This window comes from Lampetra planeri, chromosome 22, assembly GCF_965212315.1.
Source record: "Lampetra planeri chromosome 22, kcLamPlan1.2.h2, whole genome shotgun sequence".
In the NCBI taxonomy this organism is placed as follows: Eukaryota; Metazoa; Chordata; class Hyperoartia; order Petromyzontiformes; family Petromyzontidae; genus Lampetra; species Lampetra planeri.
This window is the reverse complement of record NC_136128.1, coordinates 7278868-7306556: the sequence shown is the minus strand read 5'-3', so window position 1 is coordinate 7306556 and position 27689 is coordinate 7278868. Positions and strand designations below refer to the sequence as shown.

The following is a 27689-nucleotide window of genomic DNA, read 5'->3' as shown; positions in this document are numbered from 1 at the left end:
GCTGATTAACCACAGCACACCAAGTGTGCGCAACTGCACAGGTGTCTTCAAATAATGTGAACGTTCTAAAAGAAGAGCAAGCCAAGGACACGCGATGCCCTTAGCTTACGTTGGTACCGCTCCAGAGTTCGCGTGGACGCTAAGGACCGCGAGTGTGGAGGGGAAGCGGGCGGGGAGGAACTGAGCTCACCGAGGGTGTGTGTCCCTCCGTCCGCGTTCGTAGCACCACTGGAATTTGCCGCCACCTCTGCACGGAGCCCGCGCTTCGGTCTTCCCTTCTCTCTGCCTCCACCCCCGAGACCAACAGCCCCTTTGTCTATATGTACACACACATGAACACACACACGTGCAGAGCAGGGGCGGTAAACAAAGTTTTACAAACGGGTTATCGTAAGTAGCACTGATTTACGCACATTGCATTTGTCTAACCACGCAGCGATCCCTACTAATACAACACATAGTATTACTTGATTAGATCGTATCAGTCTCATTCGATATATTATTTGCATGACTTTTTTTACAAAGACATTATTAGCGAGCACCTATCAAGGTCGGAACAGCACAAGAGGGTTGGGTGGCCAGCACCACGCCCAGCCGCCTGCGTCTCCCTAGTGGCGAGGTTTACACATTGCACCAGGTACAATCTTTTGAGGCCGAGTCAACTTAGGGGAGGCCCAAATCCTCCCCTAAGTTTTCCTTGGTAAAGCTGTGTTTGTGACGTGACCTCACAGATCCGGGTCTGGTGAGTGAATATTTAATGCATGACCAGGTTTTGCAAATGTGGTCAACCAATCAATGCATTACCTAGTTCAAGTTCTTTGCCAGGTAAGCAATAAAAAGTAATAAATACGTAAAATGTATTTTACACCACTCCCAAAGGTTTCCCATGCACCAGAGTCAGGTGACCTCAACTGGGTCACCTGGCAGGCTGTACTCGTTTTATGACCACAGTAAACATTGTTGTTTGCACTTCATTTAAGACTTACTACACTATCTTAAAGGGACAGCAGGACAACTCTTTCGTGCATATTTATAAATACAAGTGCACTTCATCATCCTTTACCCTTCTGATTGATTAGACTAGGTTATCCAATGGAAATAAGTACAACTGTGTAATGTCCTGCATTGCAGGGTTACAGCGAAGGTGGAGGCAACAATCTAGTCATCACTCCTGAACAAGCAAAACCCATGTTTAACACTTTGCATTTCCAGAAATTGTAAATCTTCCATCAAGCATTATTGCACAAATATAAACGGAAATTAAGTTCTATGTTTAATTCAGTTCTGTCTCAGCCCCTGCGGGCAAAAGGGATTTGCACGATTCCTCCACGCCCACCACCGTAGAAAGACCGGGATGGTGGTAGTGTCGGGGGACTTTGCAAAGCTGCTTCCTCACCAACACGCCTGACAGCGCCCCTCCCTCGGCGTCGGGCAGCAGGGAGAGGGTCTGCGACGGCTCTGGGCTGCACCGCTCCCACACGTCCAGAGAGAGGGAGCGGCGTGCCGACTGGGATGGAGAATCCGCCTGTAGCGTGCAGCAGCGGCAGTGCAGGGGAACATGCGCACGCAAACAAGTGTTTAGCGTCACGCTGCTACCGTCATGATGCGCGGTCGCAGTTCAAGAACCAGTTCCATCTCCACCATCTAATTTCCGCTCTTCGTACTTGCCTCATTCGTTTCATCTGTAGTATTTCACGTGTATTGTTGACACCATCTCTTACGTTTCTTCCCTCTCGCTCTTTTGTATCGTCTATCTCATTATTTCTACCCTTTTTTTTATTCCGTCTCATTTATCCAGTCTGAGTTGTTCTGGTATATTCGTTCCTTTAGCTTAAATTAAAATATTGGCATTCATAATGCATCTAATTAATAATTTCTCATACATGCAATTCATCGCACGTTTCACGAGCTTCAGAATACATGTTAATTAATTCTTGTATGGCCGATTCAGCAACGCACGAGCAATTAACACATTATTTAGCTTCCAGTGGATTACAAAGAGTAAAATAACATTTCTAGTCAATGAAGAATACCGTAACAGATAACTTAGCCAATCTACATTATACGGCAGTGTTGTCATCATGCTATAATACAACTCGGTTTACGAAGCCAATAAAAGACATTGGAGCTGTGAGAACACTAGCCCTTTCATGGCGAGGTGTCATATACAGATGTGCTCTTTGTTTATGACTCAGGCACAGACACTTTTTTCTTCTGACAGGCAAAACCCCTGTTGCAGAAATATAATCTTCAACCTTACAAGGCCCATTACTTTTGCCTGCACCGCCACCACGGAGCGCCGTTCCATCGCACATAACGTCCACCGAGCGTGGCGCACGGTTCCTATCGCTGGCGGCGACGGAGGCACTACCTCGCGCTTGATGTGGACGGGTAGAAAGTGTCCCTCCGAGTCCGACCCGTGCTCAAGTTCTATTTTGACCACATCGGTCAAGTCTTCGGACAGCTGACTCGTGGTCTGCGGCTGGAATAGAACCCAGAGGAAGGCACCTGTTACAAACTAAACATTTTTTTGACGGGATATTTCAATCGCGTCCAGTTCAAACAACCGTTATATGCTCGCCCAAGAAAGCCTGAGTCTCATGCATACTTTCAGGAGGGGCCATGGACATGAGATGCACAGGCAATTTATTTTGTTAAGAAAAAAGGAGTGTTCAAAAACATTAAAAACGATTGGTCAGCAACGTTTTTTTGCAACGCAGGCACCTTATTTTACCCTGTACGTTGGTGTCTCACACATGTCACAACTCCCTGTCTGTATGATCTGCCAACCCCACTTCCAGGTCACTGGATTGATTACAGGTGTGTACAACCACACCTGGGTCTTGATGGGGGACTATAAAAACGACCTTTAAAACAACCTCGTTCATTTTCAGGCAATGGTTCCTTGGTAACGTTTAGGTCCAAGGAGCACGATTCACAATGCACCACAGCTGTGGGACCCTTATCTGTGGCAATAAAACCAAGAGCAAGGCTGCAACGTGACCCGGGTTATGACTTCACAAGGTGCTTTTATCCTGTTCCGTGCCTCCTCCTCGCGTACCAGTATTTTGAGAGGCCCGTACTTCCGCTCCTGAGCTGCGAGTGCATTCTTAAACGGTGTCGGGGTTCTGGGAATCGCCTCCACCACCCACTTCCTCGGTGTCCGGAATCTAAAAAGGTGAAACAGAAAAATAACTCTCGATTACCGTGAAAGTCCGTTTGATTCAAAAGCTTTTGAGTTGAAACATGTCACGCAAAAATATATAAATTCTGATTGCTCTTAAAGTGAAATGTAAAAATATTTTTTCCCAATTTCTCTTTCTTAAAAATATCAATTACGTGCAGATGATTCTCCATGTAAGGCAGAGCAACAAACACTGCTACCCAAAACCCTAATTGAAGGCATGTCAGGCGCACACAAGGCTCGGGCTATTTGTACGGCTGAACGCCACTCGAGGCCTGCTTTAGGCTGCCCATCAACCAGCCTGTGTAACCCTTGGCCAGCAGCCCCATCCACAAACCCCACCTTTACTTTCTCCATTTCCTCCTGTTCGATGACCAAAGGTCCTTTGATCAGTGTCTCAATTGCACGAAGCAGAGAAGATTACTCGAGTGGTGCTGGACGGAGAGCAAACACCGCCTTTCCCTGAGCAAACACCAGCACCTCGCTAGCCTTTCCACACAGGTGGCCAAGACAATTGACAGGGCCCACACACAGTACCCCTCCCCCCACTCTCCACGGCTGATGCCTATAATAAAAAACGCTTTTGGGCAATTGCAAATAATATAAAAAATAAATATATTTTTGGACAAAAAATGTTTGCTTTGCTGGGTTGTTTTTTTCTCTCTCTCATTTTATATTCTTTTCTCCTTTGCTCACGGTACACAACTCTTGGAGAAGGAGGAGGTGGTGGGGCGGGCGGAGGGGGGGTGTTTAAAACTGCAAATTGTGTACGTTTAGTGGCCGGGGGAAAATTATAAAGCAGCGGCGGTGAAGCTTGTCGTGTTTTCACTTTCAGCTGAAGATTAATGATCGCAGCGGTGAGGGAAGGAGATGGGGGAAATATTGACTAGGGTCACGACCTGCCCACCTGTGGCGACTGCCACACCTCTGCGTATCCCGTACGTGAGAAAAACATGCGCTCATGCAAGCGAGGAGAGTACACACACGCCCTGAAAGGTCCACGGTCTTAGCGGGTTATAAAAAGGTTCATCAACTATTTGCCCTAGCATTTCTTGTCAATGTAAAGCACCTGTATCAACTCACGTTTGCAGAGCAAACATGTTTAAATGTTACCCTAAAAGGACAGCTATTATTTCACCTTCAATTCTCAATAAAATGATAATGCATTGCACTGATGATCTTTTGCCTGATTTGAGAAAGCCTATGGAGTAAGTTTTTGTTTTCCTGAGCAAACTTTAAAAAGCCGATATTGTACTTGTACACGCAAAAAAACCTTACCGGAATTAGAATCATCAGTATTAATAAAAGAAAATGAACAATGCACATTATCTTTACTGGCATTTACTGGAATTGTGCGAATGTGATATATTCATATATACCTACTTGCACCACAAAGTAATAGTTTGATTATCCTGCGTGCCTTCAGTGACTTTACATCATCGTTACAATGTTTGCACGAGGCAAACCAACCTCACGAGCTATGCAGGCACATTTTATTATTTATTTACAAACCTTTTGTACAAGCGCAATGTGTATCTCCATCCATTATAGCATAATAGCACTGCACTGCCTCCACGAGCACAATGATCTGGGCGATGATGCAACTGTTAAGCACTGACTAAATAAATGCACGACTCAATAAACTAAACAATCGCTCGCGTGCTGTGCATGTCAACACACGTGCCTGTACACAATCAGAATATTTATTTATACTGGAGGAATCCGATGAGCTATAAAGGTATTTTTTTTACAGATGGCTGCCAACTTTAAAAAGTAAGCTCTCATTTACTTTAATATTTTATGGAACTGTTTTTTGTGGTTCAGTACTTTAAGTTGTGAAGTTTTGTTTTTCTACCCTCTTTAAATATTTCATTTGGATACACCATTGCAAGGGGTGTTCAGGGGTGTCAATTGACACATGCATAGCAAGCATCACTTATAAAGCTATGCATTCATACAATGAAAATTGCACCAAGTCAAACACATAAATAAACACGTAAGTAATGAAATGGTTCACAACACCCATTCATGTAGAATACATAGTTGCTGAATACATAACTGCTGCAACAATTGTATGGTGCTGACTGAACTTAAGGGTTGAACGTTGCTGTTATTACTACTACACGGTAGCACGCTTCTCCAACTCACTTTCACCTTTGCTGTGATGCGGATCAGACGGCGACTAAAAGAATCGGGGGCCCAAGAGCGTTTGGCCACAAAAAAAAACACCGAGAGAGAAAGCCGTGCCGCGAAACACGGCGACGGTATCTGTCCCGCCTCGAGTTCACGGCGGAGGTGAGGACAAGCGAGCTTGGGCTTGGCTCGCTGTGTGCGGCCGCGTGCGCAGCCCCATTACCCGTTGTTCTCCTTCTGCACGCGCGACGCGTGGTCCCGCGCCGTCGTCGGGGTGGTCGCCGCCGCCTTGAGTTCGCACACGGGCGTTGAGGTCAGCGTTGGTGAGTCCGTCAACAAGGGCAAATCCAGCGGCATCAACGTGTTCAGAAACTGAAGGTGGGGGGGGGAGCAGAAGAATGCGAGACAAGGGGATGACTAACAGTAATTGCCTGCACCGCTTATCCTTCTATCTGACTATGTGCGTCCGGCGGTAAAATGGGTTGGGTGCAATTTGAGGGTCAAGTGTGATTTGTAAAGCATTTGTTGGGGTGGAATGTAAGGTGGGTAGCTAGATTTTTTGCTATTTGTTTGTTGTGTAAATGCAAGTCATATTTTTTTCGAGAAGTCGTGCGAGTGTTATAGGAACGGCATTTCTATTGCCACTACAATATATAATGTGCTTTTATACAATTCAAGGCCCTTTCTAAAAGGTAAGAATATGCCATGCATGTAGCATATGCATATCCAAACAAGTGCAGAATACTCACACATTAGACATACGAACACACACATACAAATAAATAAAATGAAGCACAAGAAAGTTTGGCTCGAAAAAAAATAATGGAAATGGAATGTTTCAAGGTTGTATATAATACCCAACAGTAAAAAAGACGATACTGCTGCAACTCTTTCACAGTGTCCACTTCAATATTCTGGATTTCCAAAACCCACACCTCCTGTCCAACAAGATTATACAAATTTTGCTCAATGTAAAAAAAAAACTACATATTTTTGGGAATCACATTCTCAAAGGTGAAACCCCGGCCGGACAAGGTCGAACCTTACCTGTGACGGAGAAAAGGGCATGGACTTTGTCGGCGTCCCCTTTGGCGTGAACTCGGAGGAGCACAAGTCTTCGAGGAGACCGTTCTTCAGGCGCTTGCGGGCGCGTCGCAGGAGGCCTGGTGGCGCCACGGCGGGCGTGCCGTCCGTTTTGCCGCCGTCCGTGCCACCGGGTCCCTCGTCTCCGGCGAAGCTGCACGCCGAGTCGCACGCCTCCACCTTGACCACCATCAACCTGGCGGCGGCGGCGGCGTCGCCGTCAGCGTGGCCACGGTCCAGCCCCTCCAGGAACTCCAGCGTGTGGAGGTCGCCAAGGCAGGACGGCTCCTGGACACGTGGGGGCAACGTGTGAGCCACGGTGGCGAGATGTTAACTACCTCGCTTGGTATGCAGGAGGTCGTGGCTTCGATCTTGACCCTGACGCCGCCTGCTGCTGTATATTTGGAGTTTGCGTGTCTCTCTCTCTCATCATCACGGTGGCGAGATGTTAACTACCTCGCCTGGTATGCAGGAGGTCGTGGGTTCGATCCCGACGCCTGTATATTTAGAGCTTGCATGTTCTCTCCCCGTGGTTTTGTAGATTTTTCTCCAGGTCCACCGGTTTTTCCCTTCATATTTAGAAATGCGCTTTGACTATTTGGCTGCTATACATTTCCACATGAGGAGCCATTTCGTTCAGCTATCATTTGTGGCCAGGTAGCTTTTGAAAAAGAGCTATATAGCTCAGTGGGCTTTACCTGGTAAAATAAAAAGTGGTATAGTTTGTAGTTTAGTGTAGCCACCCGACTACCACCACCCAACCCTGGACCCAGTGCCAGTGAGAGGTTATCTCGGTCAGTCAACCAATTTTAGAGCTTTGTGTTTTGTTAGGTAGAGAATGAGTCACACCCCTTCCAACTCCCCAGCAATGTGATTTACTGTTACAATTTGGGGTTGCGATTGCATTCAAGAATCGATTTTTATTAGTCTTGTTTATGTATGCCGTTTGTAGTGTGTTGCTTTTTGTTGTCTTGTTTGCTTAAATGATTGATTCAGACACGCAGGAATTCAAGAATTGTTAATTGGCTAATCGATGAATCGCTTACACACCTTATAATTATACAAGAGTAAAGTTAACACAATATTTTCACGTGGAAGGTGACATCTGGGTATGGAGGAGAAAAGCCACGCAAAGGAGGGAGATACCATTCAGAAAATCCATGCAGCATTATCAACTAACCGATGGCTTGATAGACCACCTCAATTTTTCAGGCTGGTGTCTATCTCACACACGTCGTTTGTACTATCTATCAACAGTTATGCACCTTCACCACCCCCCAGACCTATTTTCTTTATGTATGACGCTACTGGCCAGTAAGCATTCTAGAAGGAAAATAACGTCACTTACTGTGTCCATGCCGTGATAGGCTGGCGGCACGTGCACATTATAACCCGTCTCCGAGCTGCCAAAGTTGCTTTGTCCATCCAGGCAGAGGTAGCTTGGGGGTGTGAGTGCGCCTTCAGGCTGGGGAGGGCTCGTGTTGGTAGCGAGAGAGCAAGCGGGCCCCTGGGAATGCGCGAAGGCCGCTAGCGGCTCCTCGGGGCCACCCAGCGGGCCTGCCAGGCTGCCGTCTGACAAGATGACGTGGTCAGACAGGAGGGCAGAGCCCCAGCCCCCACCATACTCCATCTGCAGACACAATCGCTCGGTCACTGCTGGGTGCGGCAAGACCACAAGCGTGGCTCGAGAATGTCTAGAATGCAACCGAGGGTTTTTTGAACTGGGTGGTGAAGAAATTGAAGAAACTGAAAATAACATGGATTTCATTCACGGAGATGCTGACCGTGAAGTTCTGTTTTCCGCGAACTTCGTTTTCGGTGGACATCAGTAGCATGGTGAGCTCCTTTATGCGCTGCTCTCTGTCTGGGTCCTCTTCCTCCCCATAGCAATTCTGTGCAGGTACAAAACACAGGACATTTTTATGCAAAGGCGAAATGGTTCGAAAAACAATGCAAAACACGCATTAATGGAATTGGCAAAGGCGATGTTTACCTCAGAAATTGAATGGCATTAGTCTTGTGTTCTTACTGGACATGGCTAGATTTCTTAAATTTTCTTTAAAAATATAAATCCCTAAAATCTCTTAAAACATGTAACTAAGTTTTTGCCCAATGATGTTGAGCTTTCCATTGGTGACCACCAACATGTTCCACTCTCCACTTGCGTGTTCCATCGCCACCAGAAATATTTAAAAACAAAAACTCAAGCCTCCCGGGTGGAACTGTGATTCCACATAGACTTTTATCCCTTAGCCAGGCTCTTGGAGGGAGTTCCAGCGGCCGCGGCCACTGCGGTTATGGCACGCAAGCGGGACTGCCCGCTCTTACTATTAAACTGTTTTTTTTATTTTACAATTTAAAGCCCACTGAGCTATGTAGCTGTTTCAGAAGCGACCTGGCCACAAATGATAGCTCAATGAAGTAGCTCAATGTGTGTAAATGTATAGCAGCCAAACACCCTAAAAGCATGTTTCTACATATGGAGGGAAAATTTCGAGGACCCGGAGAAAAACCACGCGACCACAGGGAGAACACGCAAACTCCAAATATACAGGCGTCAACAGGATCGAACCCGGGACCTCCTGTGTGCCAGACGAGGTACTTAACATCTCACCACCGTGGCACCCACGATTACTTGGGGCCCAGGCGAACCCCGCTAAGCGCTTCACTTCTTAGCGTTCTCCCCCCTAGGGATGGCGAGGGCTCGCAGGTTCCCCCCCGTCACCACCGTAAAACGGCGACTTCCTTCACCCTGCCGGGCCACCAAAACTGCCTGCCTGACTTTCCGCTCCTGGCGCTGCTTGCCCGAGACGGCCTCGCAGCGGCGGACAAAGCCCCCCGTAGACTCATGTTCGTGACCCGGGCACGAGAAGCACTTTTAAAGTGGGCATTTTGTTGCAGCTTTGATGGGGACGCGACACTGCGCAAATAACCCCCCGTGAAGGAGAGGCCATGTCTTCTGTATGTATGTTCAACTTCTTTCGCACTGTATCTAGCCAACCGCGCTAATCGGAGGCTCTGGTGTCGCAAAAGGGGAGCAAGTTAGTGCATTTCTCTGACCAGCATGCGTCACCAGAAGTAAAAACTCATGCCCGTCACTGGCTCAAATACTGCTGAAACTTGGGTTACAGGCTACAAAGGGATTGTTTTGACTAATTTTAAGCAAATTTGGTTATTTTAATCATCAAAAATATACTCTCGGTGAGCGAGCAGCTAACATTTATTGGTGATCGGAGCCATAAATATCAAACATTAAAGGAGGGCGTAAAGTGGAAATCACATGGAGGCACTGGGAGTAGTGGTAATGTGCACAGGCGGCACGAGTTTTTGTTTTTTACAGATTTACGGTGGTGTTGGAACGCGGAATGGGATCATGTCGACGACCAATGCGAGGAGACTTTTAACTCTTTTGCAAATAAATTCCTACTTACACATATAAATTAAGCGCAAATGCCACCATGTATAAGGGTGCGTGGTCACACTGTGCAGTGTGAAGAGATAACCTGAAAGTTCATTCCTTGGCCGGTCATGTTGAAACGCACAGACACCTGGTAATTGTGACGCTGAGCGGCCATCTGCGAGCAAACAATCCAAGAAAAATAAGCACACACGTGACTCAAAGGTTATGAGTAACAGAGCCTAAATTATATGAATGCTATCGTTAATTAAAAATATGAGTGCTTACAAATCCTGTTTCTACAAACTGAAGCCAAACAACATTTGCAAGATAGGCTATTCAAGTTGCTGACTTTCAAAGAACACACTGCACTTCAAACTAAGTATTTGGCTACACACATTTACTAACTAAACCTGGTTGAAATAATAAAAGCTCCTTAAATATGGCCCTATTCTTATATATGGACAAGAACCTGTGCTTGGCAAATAAACCATTTCCAGTGTTTGCACTGAACTTACTGAAGTCCAATCCACTTTTACACACTGCATTCAGTTCAGTATTAACTTTCTGTCCCAATCAAGTGCGAATGGTCCTGTTCAGAGTGCATTCTTGAGGCAAAACAAGATCATCTGAAGACCATGACCTTAAGTCCAAGGGATTTTTGAATCCACACATGATGAAAACAACCAACAAACAGCACAACTCCTTACAAGGGAGAGACAAATTATTTCCGAATATTCCAATTGTGCTATCAGTTTGATGTCATCAGAAAAATACATTTCCATTCCAAAAACTTACAAAAAGCAGTGGTAACATTGCCCCACATTACAGAACTGCTTCTTAAATGTATGACTACAGCACTTCCAATTGATTTGTATCCACACTAAAACACTGCACCATCTTACAAGCTAGGCTACACATATGTTTATTCCAAGGACATTAACCTGACATTTTTAGTGCTCAGATGGAAACATGTTGACTAACCTGTCAATCCATTTTATTCCGGTACACCTGGAATTATTTTTTATTTATTAAGCAAATCACGTGATGATTTTGCACTGGCATTGATGCACAAGCACAATTAACGAAAACAACTCAAACTTTGTCAATAATGCTGCCTTAAAAGAAAAAAAATATATACTAGACGGCGTTTCAGGCCATAGGTCTTCTTCATAGCACACGGTACTTTGAAGTATGTTTTCGAAATACCCAGGTTCAAAACTGTCATCTTGGTAATCCTGGCCCAGTGCTCCAACACACATTCACCCTGTCCCGTTCCAAGACGTCTGCAAGTTGCAGGGTGGGTGTCCCATTCACCGATTCATCTCAGAACGCGCAAGCGGTTCCGCGTCAATTTTATTTAGAGAGGCGTAGCGTTGCTGTTTTCAAAGACACTGTACTGTAGTCACCGCAGAGAACTGTAGCGACACGACCGCACTCTATGACTGCTGGTGCCAAGCTGTGCCACACTCCCTCCCGCATGGCCTTTTACTTCAGATTCCATTCGGAATCGATTCCGATCCGATGATGTAAACGTACGTAATCGGAATGGACTCAGAAAAAAAACTGACAACATACACCCTACGTCATCGGAACGGGAGAGGGTTAATTAGCCCCCTGATCTACCTGGTCAGGCGCTAAACACGTACCTCCTCGGTCTCTGGATATGGGTAGTACTGGAAGGTGGCCGAGTTAGGACAGTTGGAGCGATGGGGCACGGTGTCACGGTAAGGGGGCATGGGCCCCGAACAGGTTGTTTGGTACAGCGCCGCTGGCAGCTGGAAGCCCGGGTCAGGCGAGTTCTGCAGGTAGCCCTCCTGCTCCACTTTGCGTCGCATTGTCGAATTCCAGTGATTCTTGATGGCATTGTCGGTCCTTTTGGGCAGAATGAATGAACACCAGTTAAAATGAACAACTCGTGTTTAGTGGCTTCAAAGGAGTCTTGGGGCATGGACTGCATGTGACTTTATTCACGAATGTTGCATTTTAAACACTCTGATCGACCACACATTCAGAACATGCTTTTGTGCCGAAACGAAATGTGAAATAAAGTTCGTACTAACACTTTATTAACTTGATTGTTATGATGACTAAGAGCCACTCTCTGCCATCATCCCCATCTCTTCCCATAAACCAAATGCTGCCTCCATTAACACAACGACCAAAGGGACATTTGCAGAATAAATTAATCACTTAATGTACTTCCTCTTTAACATTATTTCCAGAAATGTTTTTGTATCAAAAAAGCAGGGGAAGGTTACAGTGTAAAGACACACATTTTTAAACAGTCCACAAATGAGTGTAAAGCATTATGTTGCATTACTATAGTATGTTGAATTGAAAGGAAAATCGAGACTATTATTTAAACATTCAAGGACTACGTTGGCATTTCTGCCAATGTTCTAATAAAACAAATTCACCACATTCATCGTTAATACTCCTTTCTAACAGGGAATGCACGGTGGCTGGTGTTCATTTATCTAACAGATATTGCTCATTTGTCAACTTTATTAGAATCTCCCAGTTTTGTCAGGGTCCATGTTTAAAGTAAAGTAGGCTTTAAATTTATAAAGCTTACTTTTCCTGTTATAAAGCAACATCAATAATAAAAGTGGGGAGTTTTTATGTTATTTGTGATGTACTTTTACATTTTGGGTAATTTTAAAATTTGGGGAAATGTCTTCACACCACACAACAGCCCACCCTTGCAAACGATATCACAACAATTATGGTGCTTTTTTAATCTTCTGTTGGATGAAGGCCATCCCCACACCATGTTTGTAGGTGTTGTTCGACCATACTCCACCATGCCGGTCAGTGTGGGATGGTGAAGAGGACTGCCAAGGCCCAGTTTGCAGATATCACTCATTCAACGTGAGATCACCCGATTCCACAGCGCGGTGCGCCAAACACCACACCTTTTAATTACACTTTTAAGGTCAACAACGCTTGAAGAAAACATCACCCTGCAGTAAGAAAATGAAATCGACGGCTGAGGAAATGAAATCGACTACCGTGCAACCCCTCCCTCGGTGGCGAGCGTGCCGACCGGTCATTGCCACTCCGCTATGCAGCCCGTACCTGCCAGGCAGCAGCTTGGCGATCTCGGCCCAACGGTTTCCGAGGCGCTTGTGCGCCTCGAAGATGACACGGTCCTCCTCCTCGGTCCACGACGACTTCTTCACCTCAGGGTTGAGGTGGTTGTGCCAGCGCTCGCGGCACTGCTTGCCCACGCGGCCCTTGAGGTGCTTGGCGATGAGCGACCAGCGCTTGGGACCGTACTTCTGCACGAGCTCAATCACCTGCGCAGAGGGTTAGGGGAAAAGGTCAATGACGGAGCCTGCTAGTAATGCGACACGAAAGCCCTCTTTGAAGCGAACCAGGAGAGATTTTCCCGTCACGGATAAATTAGTACACGCTTAAGGCAAATAGCGTTCCGAGTGAAATCGTTCAACTAAAAAGCATCTTGCCAAACTATTATTCGGTTCAAAAATATCATTATTTTTGTTATCTTCAAACCAATTTAATAACTCCAAAACGAATCGTGCTTGAGTTAATGAGACAAAAAGGGAAAACACATGCAAGAAGCAAACAAGCATCCAAGATGTGAACACTCGCTGTTGAGAATGATGGACCTGGGCGGGGAAAGCACTGGAACAAGACACAATGGGTAAAAGGTTACAGATCGGCCAAGAGGAAACAACCAAAGAGAAGGTGGAGCGATGCATTTGGGACACGGGAAATAACGACGTGGAATTAAGGCCGTGTTAAAATACAGGCAGTGGTATTAAATTATAAAAGCTTATATCTGGTAAGGAACAGGATATGTGCTGATAATATTTTATTGAACCCTACAAAATGGGAAATATATATAAACCCACTGTAGAACAATTCCCTATTTCACCACAAAAAGGAACCAAGACTTTATTACTTTTACATTAACAGTGAACAGGCCCCGCTTGCATACCTTATGATCCTCTTCCTTTGTCCACGGCCCCTTAATAAGCTCAGGATTGAGCACTTTCTGCCAACGGTGTAGGCACTGCACGTCGGAACGATTCTTTCAAATAGACAAGAGAGCGTCCCGTTAATCGTGACAAAACACGCAGCGCACGCCGACAGGTCCAATGAAAATATCGCAACGCCTCGATTGACTTCTTGTTCCTTGAACACCGGAATGCACCACAACACTTGCGGGAAAAAATAGCACGGAAACTTATCAAACCGCGCACGTGGTCAAGGTTATTTTTCCACTGCCGAGAAAGGTGAAAAGGTAATTGAATGCAGTCACTGCAACGGGGTGGGGGTGCTTACTGTAAAAAAGTTGGCGATGAACTTCCAGTCGCCATTCCCATGTTTCTCCACCAATCGTTTCAAAAGGTCGTCCTGGGTGTGAGAACAGTGTGGCTATTAGCACAATGCAGCTCTTTCCAATACGAGAAGCTTCATAGTTTTCCTCGCGAGCAAATTTGACTGGAGGGATACATCGAGACTTAAAAGCTATTCCACCACGCAGTTTTAAGTGTTGAGAGACAAGCTTGAGTGTTGATGTTATTCGTGCCGTACATTAAAGATATATGTTTGTCAATGCCATCTTGAATACTCTGGGTTGTTGTGGAAAGTATACTTGATTTGAAAATCACTGCAAAATCTAAACTACTATATAAGTTGACCCAAATATAAATAATGTTACATCCTGGTAATGCTCAAGTTGCAACTGAATGTAAATTCCATTGGCTTATATGAGGCATGATAAGGTCTAAGGTAAGACAATTGCCTTAATGAGATAGTATAATTACAAAAAGGTGTTCAGTTAACTTTAGTTATCAAATTACAAGTTTACAAACAACATCAATGTACAATTACTGTACTGCCAAAAGGTCTTTGCTGAAGGGAGAACAAAAAATCTATTTGCACTTCAATTCGACTACAAGTCAAAACGTTTAAATTTCGATTTAAAGCTTTCGTGACTGCAGGGATTCATCTTCTTGGTTCTTTCGGTAAAGTCACGTAGAAGGAAAATAATAAAAATAAAACATAATAAAATAATTCTCACGACGTTTCGGCCACAACGCAAGCAGCCGTCCTCAGGTGAAGACCAGGTCTGTCTCCCCGACAGACCTGGTCTTCACCTGAGGACGGCTGCATGCGTTGCGTTGTGGCCGAAACGTCGTAAGAATTATTTTTATTATGTTTGATTTGTATTATTTTATTATTTCCCTTCTACGTGACTTTACCGAAAGAACCAAGAAGATCAAAACGTTTACTTAATTCAAGTGAGTCCAACACTACGAGTCTCCTTTTCAGGGGAAATCAGGAAACAACGCAATGTGTAACAAGAAAATTAAGTATCGCATACCATTGACACAATGAAAGCACATCAAAACCAATCAATAGGCGTTATTTTGACTAATTCATGAAGATACTAACTACAACAAATGCATTCATAATTTATTAGTTAATTAATCCAGTTTATCATCCTCAGATGGCTCGGAGCAAGAGATCTTGGGATCTTCAGTTGTGGTTGCTGCGGTCAATTGGCAAGTTGATACAACAAACTGGGGTGGCAGGTAGATTAAAAAATCCCATATTATCGTTACATTCTTTGAGGTTTTGCATACGAATAGCAACATTGAGGTGGGTCAAGCAACATTCCTAAATTTTTCTAGATGGTAAGGTTACAAGGACATTGCTGCGAGTGTCAACAATGGGACAAATAAACTCAAAAAGTACTGGGCAATCTGCATTATTTGTATTAGGCAAGGAACACTACTGACTCGAAATCTACGTGATCCTTGAGCGGTTATTTAGGAGCATAATATAAATACAATACAGTGTTGCATTTCTGACTAAATGACACATGGCCTTGAAGCCCGCTTCTGCTAAACATTGCAGGGCTCAATTTAAATCTCACAAAGGCTGGCAAAAGGAGTCAGATTGGTTTGTCCAAAATGCTCTGCACATGTCGCAAATGATGGATAATATAACCACGCAGATCGCTTAAACCATGCTCGAGGCAAGTTTTTAAAGATGTTAATTGATGACAGAATTAATGATAAAGCAAAGCCTCAAATTACGTGCAAATATAAAACGTGAAATAAATACGACAAAATCGTAAAATATTTTTCAAGTTTAATCTGAAAACTTGACTACAGGGACTTTCCCATCACACTTTACCACAGGACTAAAAATGTCACGTAATTTCCACAGTGAGAAGCTCCCCAACACTTCGCAGGGATATTATTCCGAATCATAAAATGTCCCGTTGTGACATTTGCATTAACTGCACTGCAGAACATGGGCGGCATATATGCCTCTGGGTATATGCCATAGGTGTGGCCTGTTGCATGTCATGCAAGTGACAAACTGCTGAAAGATTCCGTGCTAAATAGGCAATTCTGTCGTCACTTTTCCTTTTCAACAACCAATTGCACTTCAAGCATTTTAATCGATACACGTGTTTAACAGGAACAATCTGAAGCTCCAAGAGGATGTGGACTCAACCACCTGTAGCAGCAGATTAGGATATACAACTGTAGGTACCCGTGACATGAGGTTACACAACTCTGTAGTGCAGCACAATCATTGAAGTGTTCAGATTCTTGGGGTAACCTCCAGTCTTACTCGTTAAATTAAAGTTGCAGGATATCGGCTACTCGTGGTGTTTGCATTCCACACATTGCACAGATACAACCAAAGAACACGTGTCAAGCCTTCTATTTACCGTACCTTTAAAAGGAAATAACAACAAATCAAGTCTGTAACTGATACAAGTTTTATACAACTATCAATTGCAATTTGTTAATACACTGGGATATATTATAGGCTTGTTATTTTTCACATTGCAATTGCTTATGATTTTTACTAAAATTCAATGTATTACCTAACACACTGTATTAATTAACGAAAGCACAGATGATCTTTCTAAGTGACCATTTAAAGCCAGATGAGAGCCCATTCAGACTAACAGTTTTATATTCAACTGAGAGATGGCGCACTACAGAATAGTTAAATATGACTTAACGTTATACACAAATAAGTCGACACAAATTATGAAATACAATTCATAACCTAAATGAAGCTCAAACAATTCCATTGGTACATCTTCTTGGTTCTTTCGCTAAAGTCACGTAGAATGGAAATAATAAAATAATAAAAATAAAACATCATTAAATAATTCTCACGACGTTTCGGCCACAACGCAAGCAGCCGTCCTCAGGTGCAGACAGACCTGAGAATTATTTAATGATGTTTTATTTTTTATTATTTTATTATTTCCATTCTACGTGACTTTACCGAAAAAACCAAGAAGATGAATCCCTGCAGTCACGAAAGCTTTAAATCGAAATCCATTGGTACAGTTGAGGTAAATCATATATTCTCCCAATACCGAACAAATACACAACTATCAAAACATACTAAACACCAAACTCAACAATTGCATGAATCCTCATGCTTGGAGTCACAATTTAATTCAAGAATATATATTTTTCTAATTGTTATAGTTGCGTCTGTCCCATTATCCTAGATCTTAACATTACCATATCGTCATCGCAACTCGCAAATACTCACATCGTGCACAGTACAATGCACGTACTGTGATAAACAATCGCAACGGATGATTTAATGCACTTCATAAACCTGCTACATACAGAAGAACATTGAAGCGGCTGTCTCCTTCAAGGTCTCGGCTCCCGACGTTAGAAACCAGCGGGACAAGCTGAAGTTCAGAACACAAGACGACGAACACACTACCACTTGCCTCCTTGGCTGTGTCCTTCAAGCTCTCGGCTCCCGACGATACAAACCAGCAGGACAAGTCTGAAGTTCAGAACACAAGGCGACGAACACACTACACTTGCCTCCTTGGCTGTCTCCTTCAAGCTCTCGACTCCCGACGTTAGAAACCAGCAAGACAAGCCTCATGTTCAGAACACAAGATGACGAACACACTAGCACTTGCCTCCTTGGCTGTCTCCTTCAAGCTCTAGGCACGCGACGTTAGAAACTAGCGGGACAAGTCTGATGTTCAGAACACAAGACGACGAACACACTAGCACTTGCCTCCTTGGCTGTCTCCTTCAAGCTCTCGACTCCCGACGTTAGAAACCAGCGGGACAAGTCCGACACGAGACAACACACTCGCGGCAACTTGCCTCCTCGCGGGACCAGCGCGCCTTGGAGCCGGGCCGCTTGCCGCTTTCCTTCTGGAGGCTCGTCTCGTAGTCGTGGTCTCTCACCTCCACCTCATCGTCGTCCTCGTCACTGCTGCACGTGCTGCAGGGGAAGAGCAGACCCGCGGCGCGCCGTGAGCTTCGCGGGCAATCGCACACCTCCTCAATGGCACAAACCTCCCCCCCCTTTTGCCCATCGCTTTACAAACGATTAAGCTCGGACTGAATTTGCAATATAAAAAAAAACATTGTAAAATGTGTGCGTTAAAGAATCGGTTCGGCTGTCAAACGCTGGGCGGTTGAAGGTTCTACTTGGCGACCTTTACTTTTCACGAACATCTGTACGATTTCAACGGGCAGTTAGTTGTCTGCATCGGTGACAACGGCACTGCGACCAATTCAATCGCGTCTCGTAAATTCGCACCGACAGCCGACACAAATTGCCGAAATACGGGCTATATGAATTTCACAGTGCGCGCGTGACCGAACTATATCACGGTGACTTTAATCTCAGTTACTTTCCCACTTAAACGAGACTTTCCAAGCGCCAAACGAATGCTAAATAAAGTGTGCACGCGCCCCCCGCGTTGTTTCATTCATGACTTTTAGACAGGAATCTTGCAAAAGCCTACGGGCAAGAAGCAAACGCGGCTGCACGTATTATTACAAGTGCACGTACGTAAACTTCATGGTCGCGGCAGCCCAAGCGGATGAGCCGTGCCTCGTGTGTTTGTGTACAGTCTATCGGCGTGCAGGCAGCCTTTATTCGAGTCGACACGCCGCGTTCAAGACACAAAAGGCACACTAATCGGGGTCAATCACCGTCTCCGCCTCCCCCCTTCTCTCTCGGGCTCTCTCCCCACCAACTTGCCCGGCTCCCTCTCTCACCCCACCCCACCCATCATCAGCACCCCTTCCTCCAAGTGGGTGGATTTATCGCGATCCCAAACTCATTACACAAACCAAACACGGCCGCTCCCGACCCCTCGAGAATATCCCCACTACTTGCCGCTGACGGCGTGTGTGTGTGTACTTAAAGCGTTCAACGCATAAAGGCGACACAGGAACACCTATATCAAAACATCAATGACGACTTTGTGCTAAGGGCTTTGCATATAGGGTTATTTACGTGAGCATGCAATACACTCGGCGGTGTTAATAGACGCACATGTAATGTCGTCTACTGCGTCAATACATGCAAAAAAAGGTGGATAGGATTCTGTGTACTGATCCCTACAGCTCACAAAGCTTTGGGTCACTGAAGAGCACATCATTTACAAATTAAGACTCTGGATCATGCAAACACAACTTGGCACAAGAAAGCCACAACATTTGCAGTACACAGCTTTGGTCTTGTGTCTGCCTCGACATACGGAACACACACTACACAGCACACAACCGTTTTACAGTTATTTATGTAACTAATTACTCTGCAACTTGTCATTGGAAACTTTTCAGTTTCTACTAAAACTCTGCCGCCACTATAACATATTTGTTTTTACGTGTCCTGCTTGCAGCAGGCAAGATGCACAGCAAAGATAGTGTATGGCTCTGCATAAGGAAATAATGCTTGTCGCAGTGCATCTTTGCATAGCAATGTGAAGAGAGAAAAAAAATCACGTTTTATGGTCCTTCCCACCCACGGAAAAGTCAAACAAGGTGCGCGTTGTTTACTTAGTGGGGTTTGCAGTGGACATGCAAAGCAACCGAAAACTTAGTACGAGACTCGACAATACTTTTGTGTATGTTTAGGTTGCTGAAGACACCTAGCACCGACAACAAGCCTCGGACTATATCTGTGCATGGTTTGGCATGGCAGCAGGCAACTTCATAATTACAAAAAAATGCATGTCGGTGTAAGAAAAGTGAATGAGAACAAGGAAGCGTGGCTTGCATTTAATAATGATTAGCAATCACTTTCCTTGGCTTAAACCAAAGTCTGCCTTCAAAGGGCTGTAACTACGTTATATGGGGTAGATGTTATCGACTTTACAGCACTCGGTAAACCGACCATAAATGCGCACGAGGTAAAGTGAAACCAGTTAGCAAATCCTCAACCAAGACCTTCCTCATTCATACTCAAAACTTGACAGAAAAATGCATCAATTTTAAACCAAAGAAGCCGGCCCAGTCTTTGAACCATACTAACAACAGTTACAGGTAAAATAATACAGCTCAAATTTCGATTTAAAGCTTTCGTGACTGCAGGGATTCATCTTCTTGGTTCTTTCGGTAAAGTCACGTAGAAGGGAAGTAATAAAATAATAAAAATAAAACATAATAAAATAATTCTCACGACGTTTCGGCCACAACCTGAGGACGGCTGCTTGCGTTGTGGCCGAAACGTCGTGAGAATTATTTTATTATGTTTTATTTTTATTATTTTATTACTTCCCTTCTACGTGACTTTACCCAAAGAACCAAGAAGATAATACAGCTCACTTCCTTACTGTCTCCACACGTACACGAAAACAATGTTTAGTACGAGAAGCCTTCTGGCTTTTCCAGATCAACATTATCCAGCATCATTTGGCAAGAGCACTCCATTTAAATTAGGTGCGGCACCCGTGCAACGAAAACGCAGTGCCATCACGACGTTGGATGTCAAGACCTAAGAATACCACCCGGCAAAAGCGACGTCTTCGCAAGAGCTGCGGTGGCTGTTTGATTCGAGTTTCTTAATCGAGTGGCTTCAAAGCGGATTCGACACGCGTTTACGCGGCCGCGAATCTCAAACCATCGACCACGTTGTACACAGCTTTAAAGGAGGGGCGGACGAGATCCACTCCGCTTCTATCGTAGGCAATTTGAGTGGATAAACAACATCTAAATATTACATCTTTAATCCGCTGCTACCAATCCATACGAAAGACCCCAGCGAGTGAACGCGGCGGGTTTTATTGTCGCCTCTTCTACTCTGGGATGAGTTTGGGGCGTTTGCAGTGCTTGCTCGCTCGCTCATCTTCACCAAGTTTTTTTAATTCACAAATTGCGAGCCAACAAGTACTCACTCCCGTGCCAGTTTTTTTTTACTTCCTGCCATAAAAAAGAGAGCCCAGCCAACAGCTTTCCTTCGCATTAATTACTGTAAACGCACTTGAAATAAAACGCACGTTTTTTCGTATTTTTCTTCCCGCCACTGGCTTTTGGCATGCCGCGTTCACTGGGCGGCATTATTGTGCAACGATGACAGTAAAAGCCAAAACCTACGATACGTCTCTCTGCCGAGTTCCTCATTTTGTTTGTCATACATTACATCGAAACTCGCGTGAGTTAATCGCTGTTCAAAAAAAATCCCAATGTATTAATTCACTCACTTGCCGCACAACTTTTTGCGTAGGTGGCCACTATTCTGGAGGCTGGGACTTTTAATGTAATTTATTTCAAGTGTCATATCACGCTAGATAGCTGCATTGCGCGAAGGTACACCTAATAAAACTCGCATATTTCATAGCAGACGCTGTAAATGTCTATTGCGGTATGACTACGGATGTAATGACTCTACGGATGTCAATTCGTGAGCATTCACTCCACATTATTCACCAACCCCCCCCCCCGTCCACGGAGCCGAGAGAATCGCACGAAGAACATGGACAGACGATGAGCAACGTGTCCAAGAATGTTTGCACAAGCGCCGTCTCTTGAGACACACGTGCATTTTCTCTGGGACGTTTAAAGGCGCGCTCCACATCACGCGTACCCCACCCGCCTACCCCACAACACACACACACACAAAAACCCATTTACAACAATAATTAATCACGCAGCACAAGAGTTAATCATGGGCCACATGACTGTGCGATGATGATGAGTGACCGCACGCCACGTGCTTATGGCGTTTAACAATCACTGTGCTCGGTTGTTGTTCGCGCCACGTGTTCAAGTGTGAAAGTCGCCGTTCCGGGTTTAACAACCACAATGTTTATTATTCTCTACCCACTCCCCTCTCTCCCCCAAGGGTGACCAGGCTGCTGTGCGTTTATGTTGTAAAGCCCTAGAACTTGTGGAGTCTTCTCGTCCCACCGAGGCGATTGTAAGTTTTCCCCGCAAACTTGGGCGAGCGTGATGGTTATCAATGATAATCTCCTCGCACCGTCAATCATCAGCACGACTGTTTACGACATAGTACTGATACTACTACAACAACACAATGCTGCGCCAGTGTGTGCGCGCGATCAAAGAATACAGCTAAAGTTAAACTGCAGTTAATTTAACATGACCTGCCCCTCAAAGCTAAGGCGGCTCGCATCTAGATACTATAAACATCCAAATAGTGCATTGCTCTGGTAGTTGTGAGTACCCCCCCCCCCCAAACGAAGCGCTGTTACAAAACCAGCAGCAAGGGATTCCCACTTTGTGTGTATAACCACGCCGTACTGTACTTAAACACGCTGCATTATTGTACGCCAGAGGCAATCCGAGGCGACTGTTCCACATCTTCACCATAATATATGCGCAGCCGGTCGAACGAGATCTCCGCATAATCGCGCGAGTTTATTATACAATAAAGACAACACCAGCACGCCAGCCCAGCCAGGCACGATGCTCGCTTTGGGACTGCATGCAACACGTGCTTTTTGACTTAGCACTGTATACTGTAGTACATGGGGGGGGACACGTTGGTGGTGGTCACCGCTCTCGCTTGCTCAGCGTTTGACTCTCACTTCTGTGCGCCAGTCCAGTCAGCAGTAGCAAGCAACTCAACAGTTTGGTCACCAACTTCATGAATTTGGTCACCCGCTTGACTAAGCATGGGGATGGCCCCCTCTTCACTCAACAGGCATGACCACCACCACCATCACTCCCCACCCCGCCCGCCTCTAGCCAGACATCGGCTGCAATGAATGCAACCCCCTAATAATTATCTAAGGGGTTTGTCGACAACGACCCACGCTAATTGATCCAGTTAGACACAAAGACGCACACGGACATAACACGCAAGGACAAAGATCCCCCGTGTAGCCTCAACACTGTAGGGGGCAAGTGCTGTTCGCGAGCGCCTACGCCCGGCCGCCTTTGTCTCCCCCAGTGGCGATGTTTACACGCCGCACCAGGTACTCATTTGAGGCCAAGTCGACCTAGGTGAGGCCCAAGACCTGTTAAGATAATCGCCACTGGTACATAACACACACACGCCATAATGTAGCTAGCTATAGCCCAACAGGTGAGCCTTGGGGGGGTGGGGGCGTTGAGCTAATTAGGCATTGACAATTTATGTAACGGTCTGCATTGTAACATCACGGTAATGGCTTGCACGATTGGGCGCTCCTTCTTGAGAGAGAGAGCGGCATCAGAACCCTAGAATATCGCCGAATTAAAGTTGACGAGAGCCCATTCACACGGGACTTGATCGATGTTGGGGGGCGAGTGACATATGGTCAATAATTGCAGCAGTTTTACCGCTCAGCCGCGGATAATTTTACAAGGATGCATTTATTTGGGCAATGACAAGGCACACCAAACATGTCCTGCATTTTTGCTCGGGACTACACGATACCATTAACGTAATTATCATAGCGCCTTGACTAAGACGATTTTACAGCGTTAACAATGATACATAAGAATGTAATCGTGAAGATGATGTGGTGAACAAAATAGACGAGAGCATGGCAATGGGTGAACCTGTGATGCGTGAATTAAGTAAAACAATAAAAATGCGAGCAAATGATGGATTTGGATAGATTGGAAATGAGTGGTTCGCCATGGAGACAGATTGTGAAGCAGCAACAGGAACGAAAACAGTTCGAGAAGGAGGGAGATGATGAAGGGGGGAGATGATTAAGGGGTCGAGAGATGAGCTTGGGGGTGGGGGGGAAGAGGTGAGTTTTTGTTAAGAGTGGAAATTCGTCAGCGAAGAAGATGCCTGCTAAACGTCCACCTTACATCGGACGGCGACCTTGGCGTTCCAAGTCCTCTACACTACTGTCAGCTCCGACACCACTCAGCTTCCACGCAGTCCCAGCACTCACACACCTGCACACAGCATAGCCGCAGACACGTGGGGACGATTTTGCAAGTGCTCTAATTAGCCACGTGAGGGGGGGGTGGTCAACATTAGGTAGCAGCGGGGATCCATGAAGGCTAACTCGGGACTTTCCTCTGTCCAATGCTGCACAACATATGCCACATAGCCCCCCTTCACCCGTCAGGCGCACGTGGGCACACTCACTCGCCCCTTCACAAGTTCACGCGGTGCAGTTTCACTCGCAGCAGCAGCAAAGAGCATGCGTTATACTGTACGTACTGTACGATACGCGGTGATGCTCGACACGAGGTCGTCTCGGGGCCGACACGTGCGCCCTCGCTCACTCACCCCGCTCACCCACCTCGCTCACTTACTCACCCCGCTCACCTACTCACCCCACTCACTCATCTTACTCACCTCACTCAACTCGCTCACTCACTCACCTCGCTCACCCCACTTACTCACCTCGCTCACCCCACTTACTCATCTTACTCACCCACTCGCTCATCTTACTCACCACGCTCGCTCATCTTACTCACCCCGCTTGCTCACCTTATTCACTCATCCTCTCACTCACCCTTCTTACTCACCTCGCTCACCCCCACTGACTGGCTCACTCACCCCGCTCACTCTTATTACTCACCTCGCTCACCCCACTCACTCACCCACCTCACTGGCTCATTCACCAACGCGGCCATTCAGTCGCCGGCCACCGATTCTCTCACGCAGGCTCTCCCCCCAGGCAGTCGTCTCGAGTCACGCTCGACTCTCTTTATTCCGCGCACCCGACTCGAGTCGACTCATGCGCAGGCGGCTCTCCCTGCCACGCGCGCGCTCTCGACCGTTCGTTCATTCGCCTCGACCCGTACGCGCGTGCATGTACACACATGCACGTGCGCGTGTGCATGTACGCGCGTGCATGTGCGTGTGTGCATGTACGCGCGTGCATGTGCATACGCGCGTGCATGTATGTGTGCGTACGCGCGTGCATGTATGTGTGTGTACGTGCGCGCATGTGTGTGTACGCGCGCGCGTGCATGTATGTGTGCGTGTACGCGCGCGCGCATGTATGTGTGCACGCGCGTGCATGTATGTGTGTGTACGTGCGCGCATGTGTGTGTACGCGCGCGCGTGCATGTATGTGTGCACGCGCGTGCATGTATGTGTGTGTACGTGCGCGGATGTGTGTGTACGCGCGCGCGTGCATGCATGTGTGCGTGTACGCGCGCGCGCGCGTGCATGTATGTGTGCACGCGCGTGCATGTATGTGTGCGTGTACGCGCGCGCGTGCATGTATGTGTGCACGCGCGTGCATGTATGTGTGTGTACGTGCGCGCGCGCGTGTATGTGTGTGTACGCGGGCGCGAACCCGGTACGCGGCCTTCCTCCTTGCGCCTCTCACCTGTTCCGCGAGCGCCTCGACATGACGGGGGGTTGGGGGCAGCAGCAGCAGGAGGAGACGGAACGGTCGCCGCGCCGACAAAACAATTAAAAATTACCAAACTTAAATTCGAATAGAAATCGTTCTAAAAAACAGACAAATAAAAAAAACTAAATATAACTTTGTCAATCGACAAAGCGTCTTGCTAACGTTAATCGTCTCGCTTTGGGAATAATTTGTTTCTAATGAAACGTTAGTCCGTTAAATATTTTAACCGATGTTTGTTTATTTCACGAGAGAGAAAGTGGAGCGCGAAATGCCCGCGAACGACGTCGGCGGCGAACTGCGCCGCGCTCGCGCCAAATCTCGCGCCCAAGGGCGTATTTGAATGTGGCGCATGCGCAGTGGGCGCCGCGGGCTCGCGCGGTGGGCGTGGTCAGTCGGAATGGGCGTGGCCGAGCTGTTTTGGGGGCGTGGACTGTGGTGGTGGTGGGTGGGGGGGGTGGTTTTCTGGGCGCGCGCCGTCGGGGCGTTATGTGGGGACACGCGCGCGCGCGACTTAAGTGGTGGGGTGGGGAGGGGGTGAGGGGGGGGGGGTGAGGAGGGGGGTGAGGGGGGGCTCGTCCTGATGGGCGTGGTGGGAGGAAGGGGGGATCAGGGGGGTAGGGGGGGTGGCGGGGTGGGGCAGAGGCGGGGGGGGGGGCGGTCGTGGGGGGTGACAGTGGGGGCAGTGGGGGGTGGTGGGGAGGCAGTGGGGGGGGGGGCGGTCGTGGGGGGGGGCGGCGGTGGTGGGTGGTGTGGAGGGGCAGGGGCGGGGGGGGCAGTGGGGGGTGGTGGGGGGGGGGCAGTGGGAGGGGGAGGGGCAGGGGGGTGAGGCGATGTATTCTGCGCGTGACTTTGTGGTGCCGTTGGCACTCATGGAGGTTGTGTTCCACTCGTTATTGATGGGATTGTCTCTCGAACTCGACTGATAGGTAACTCGTCACGTCAATTTAAAAACTAAATATTCCTCAGGAATATACAACGATATTAATTCACACCAAGCCCTGTGGTGCAACGTGCAGCCTCCGACTGTTATCCACTCCATCTCTCTAGCACGTGCTATGAAGAAGAACCAGTGACCGAAACGTCGCCTATTATCTACTTTTATAATTGACGAACGAGTTGGGGTCGTGGCGGTAATGGCTCGTGTGCTGCCAGGTTTATAGACGGGGCTGAGTGGGTTGAGGCTGTGGTGGCGTAATTGTTCAATGTGGTGTCAGGCAGTGACAATGCTGTTATTGATTCACATATCCGATGTCTAAGTTATAAAGTGTATTCCCAGTATAGATCTACTTCCAGCTTGCAGTGAGAGTAGTTTGGAGTTTTTGTATCGTCGCTATCCGGAGCCACTGAACCCAGCGTTTGAAAGTTTATTTCTGTGAACGCCATCCTGTAACCAACTAATTATCCAAAGTATGCTGTAAAATTAATGTTATAGAGCCAGTATTGTCAAGATTTGCTACAAGCGTGTGTTGTTATGTGTTGGTGTTTTTGTGGCTCATATCCAACATGTTTTTCTAAATTATCACAAATTTGTATGAATCTTGCCAGGAATTACCATGGCCTCATTCCTGGTTTATCTGTTTGTGGATATGAATCAGCCTTGCATTTAAATTTCGATTTAAACCTTTCGTGACTGCAGGGATTCATCTTCTTGGTTCTGTCGGTAAAGTCACGTAGAAGGGAAATAATAAAAATAAAACAATCACATAATTCTCACGACGTTTCGGCCACAACGCAAGCAGCCGTCCTCAGGTGAAGAACAGGTCTGTCGGAAAGACAGCGTCTGAATGCGCTGTCTTTCCGACAGACCTGTTCTTCACCTGAGGACGGCTGCTTGCGTTGTGGCCGAAACGTCGTGAGAATTATTTTATTATGTTTATTTTTATTATTTCCCTTCTACGTGACTTTACCGAAAGAACCAAGAAGAGCTTTGCATTTGTCCAATATAATTGCAGTTATCAATAAAGGTATCAGCTCACCCACAATGCAGCAAACTACTATCTTACTAATTCCCTACATACATTACCCGTTAGGTTTGGGAAATTGAAACCTGTGGGTGACTGGCTCTGGAGAAGACATTTTTACAGTGGAGCTTACTGGACATGCACATTTTGCAACTTGGAAATGTGAGCGTGTGTCTAGCCATAACACACCTACACGGCAGATGAAATACGCAGTCTACTTCCCATATCAGTCTCCAAAATAAAATATATTTTTACACAACCCACACTACTTTTTGGGAGTACTTTTTCAGAAGTTTTGGTTTCATACACGTAAACTATGGGCTGGTTTTCAGATTCAGTGTCTCATCAACAGTCGGGCTTACT

General features: G+C 46.3%; 1 protein-coding gene across 5 annotated transcripts in view; it reads right to left on the bottom strand.

Annotated features, from left to right (window-relative positions):
- Positions 1–25687, bottom strand: part of MYB (MYB proto-oncogene, transcription factor) — a 30376-nt gene extending 4689 nt beyond the window's left edge. For 2 of the 5 annotated variants that reach the window (XM_078604303.1, XM_078604304.1), the window contains exons 1-16: positions 25339–25687; positions 23855–23944; positions 17954–18074; positions 14112–14183; positions 13765–13857; positions 12879–13099; positions 11447–11672; positions 9904–9975; positions 8185–8292; positions 7749–8030; positions 6365–6688; positions 5541–5689; positions 3062–3170; positions 2372–2482; positions 1397–1525; positions 191–316 (exon numbers count right to left, since the gene is read on the bottom strand). In XM_078604303.1, coding sequence (XP_078460429.1) covers positions 191–316; positions 1397–1525; positions 2372–2482; positions 3062–3170; positions 5541–5689; positions 6365–6688; positions 7749–8030; positions 8185–8292; positions 9904–9975; positions 11447–11672; positions 12879–13099; positions 13765–13857; positions 14112–14183; positions 17954–18074; positions 23855–23944; positions 25339–25361 — 2256 coding nt within the window. In that variant the 5' untranslated portion in view covers positions 25362–25687. Of the gene's footprint in view, positions 1–190; positions 317–1396; positions 1526–2371; positions 2483–3061; positions 3171–5540; positions 5690–6364; positions 6689–7748; positions 8031–8184; positions 8293–9903; positions 9976–11446; positions 11673–12878; positions 13100–13764; positions 13858–14111; positions 14184–17953; positions 18075–18650; positions 18787–23854; positions 23945–25338 lie in introns of those variants that run through there. The other 3 variants (XM_078604305.1, XM_078604306.1, XM_078604307.1) reach the window with 3 other exon arrangements.
- Between the last annotated feature and the right edge of the window lie 2002 nt (positions 25688–27689).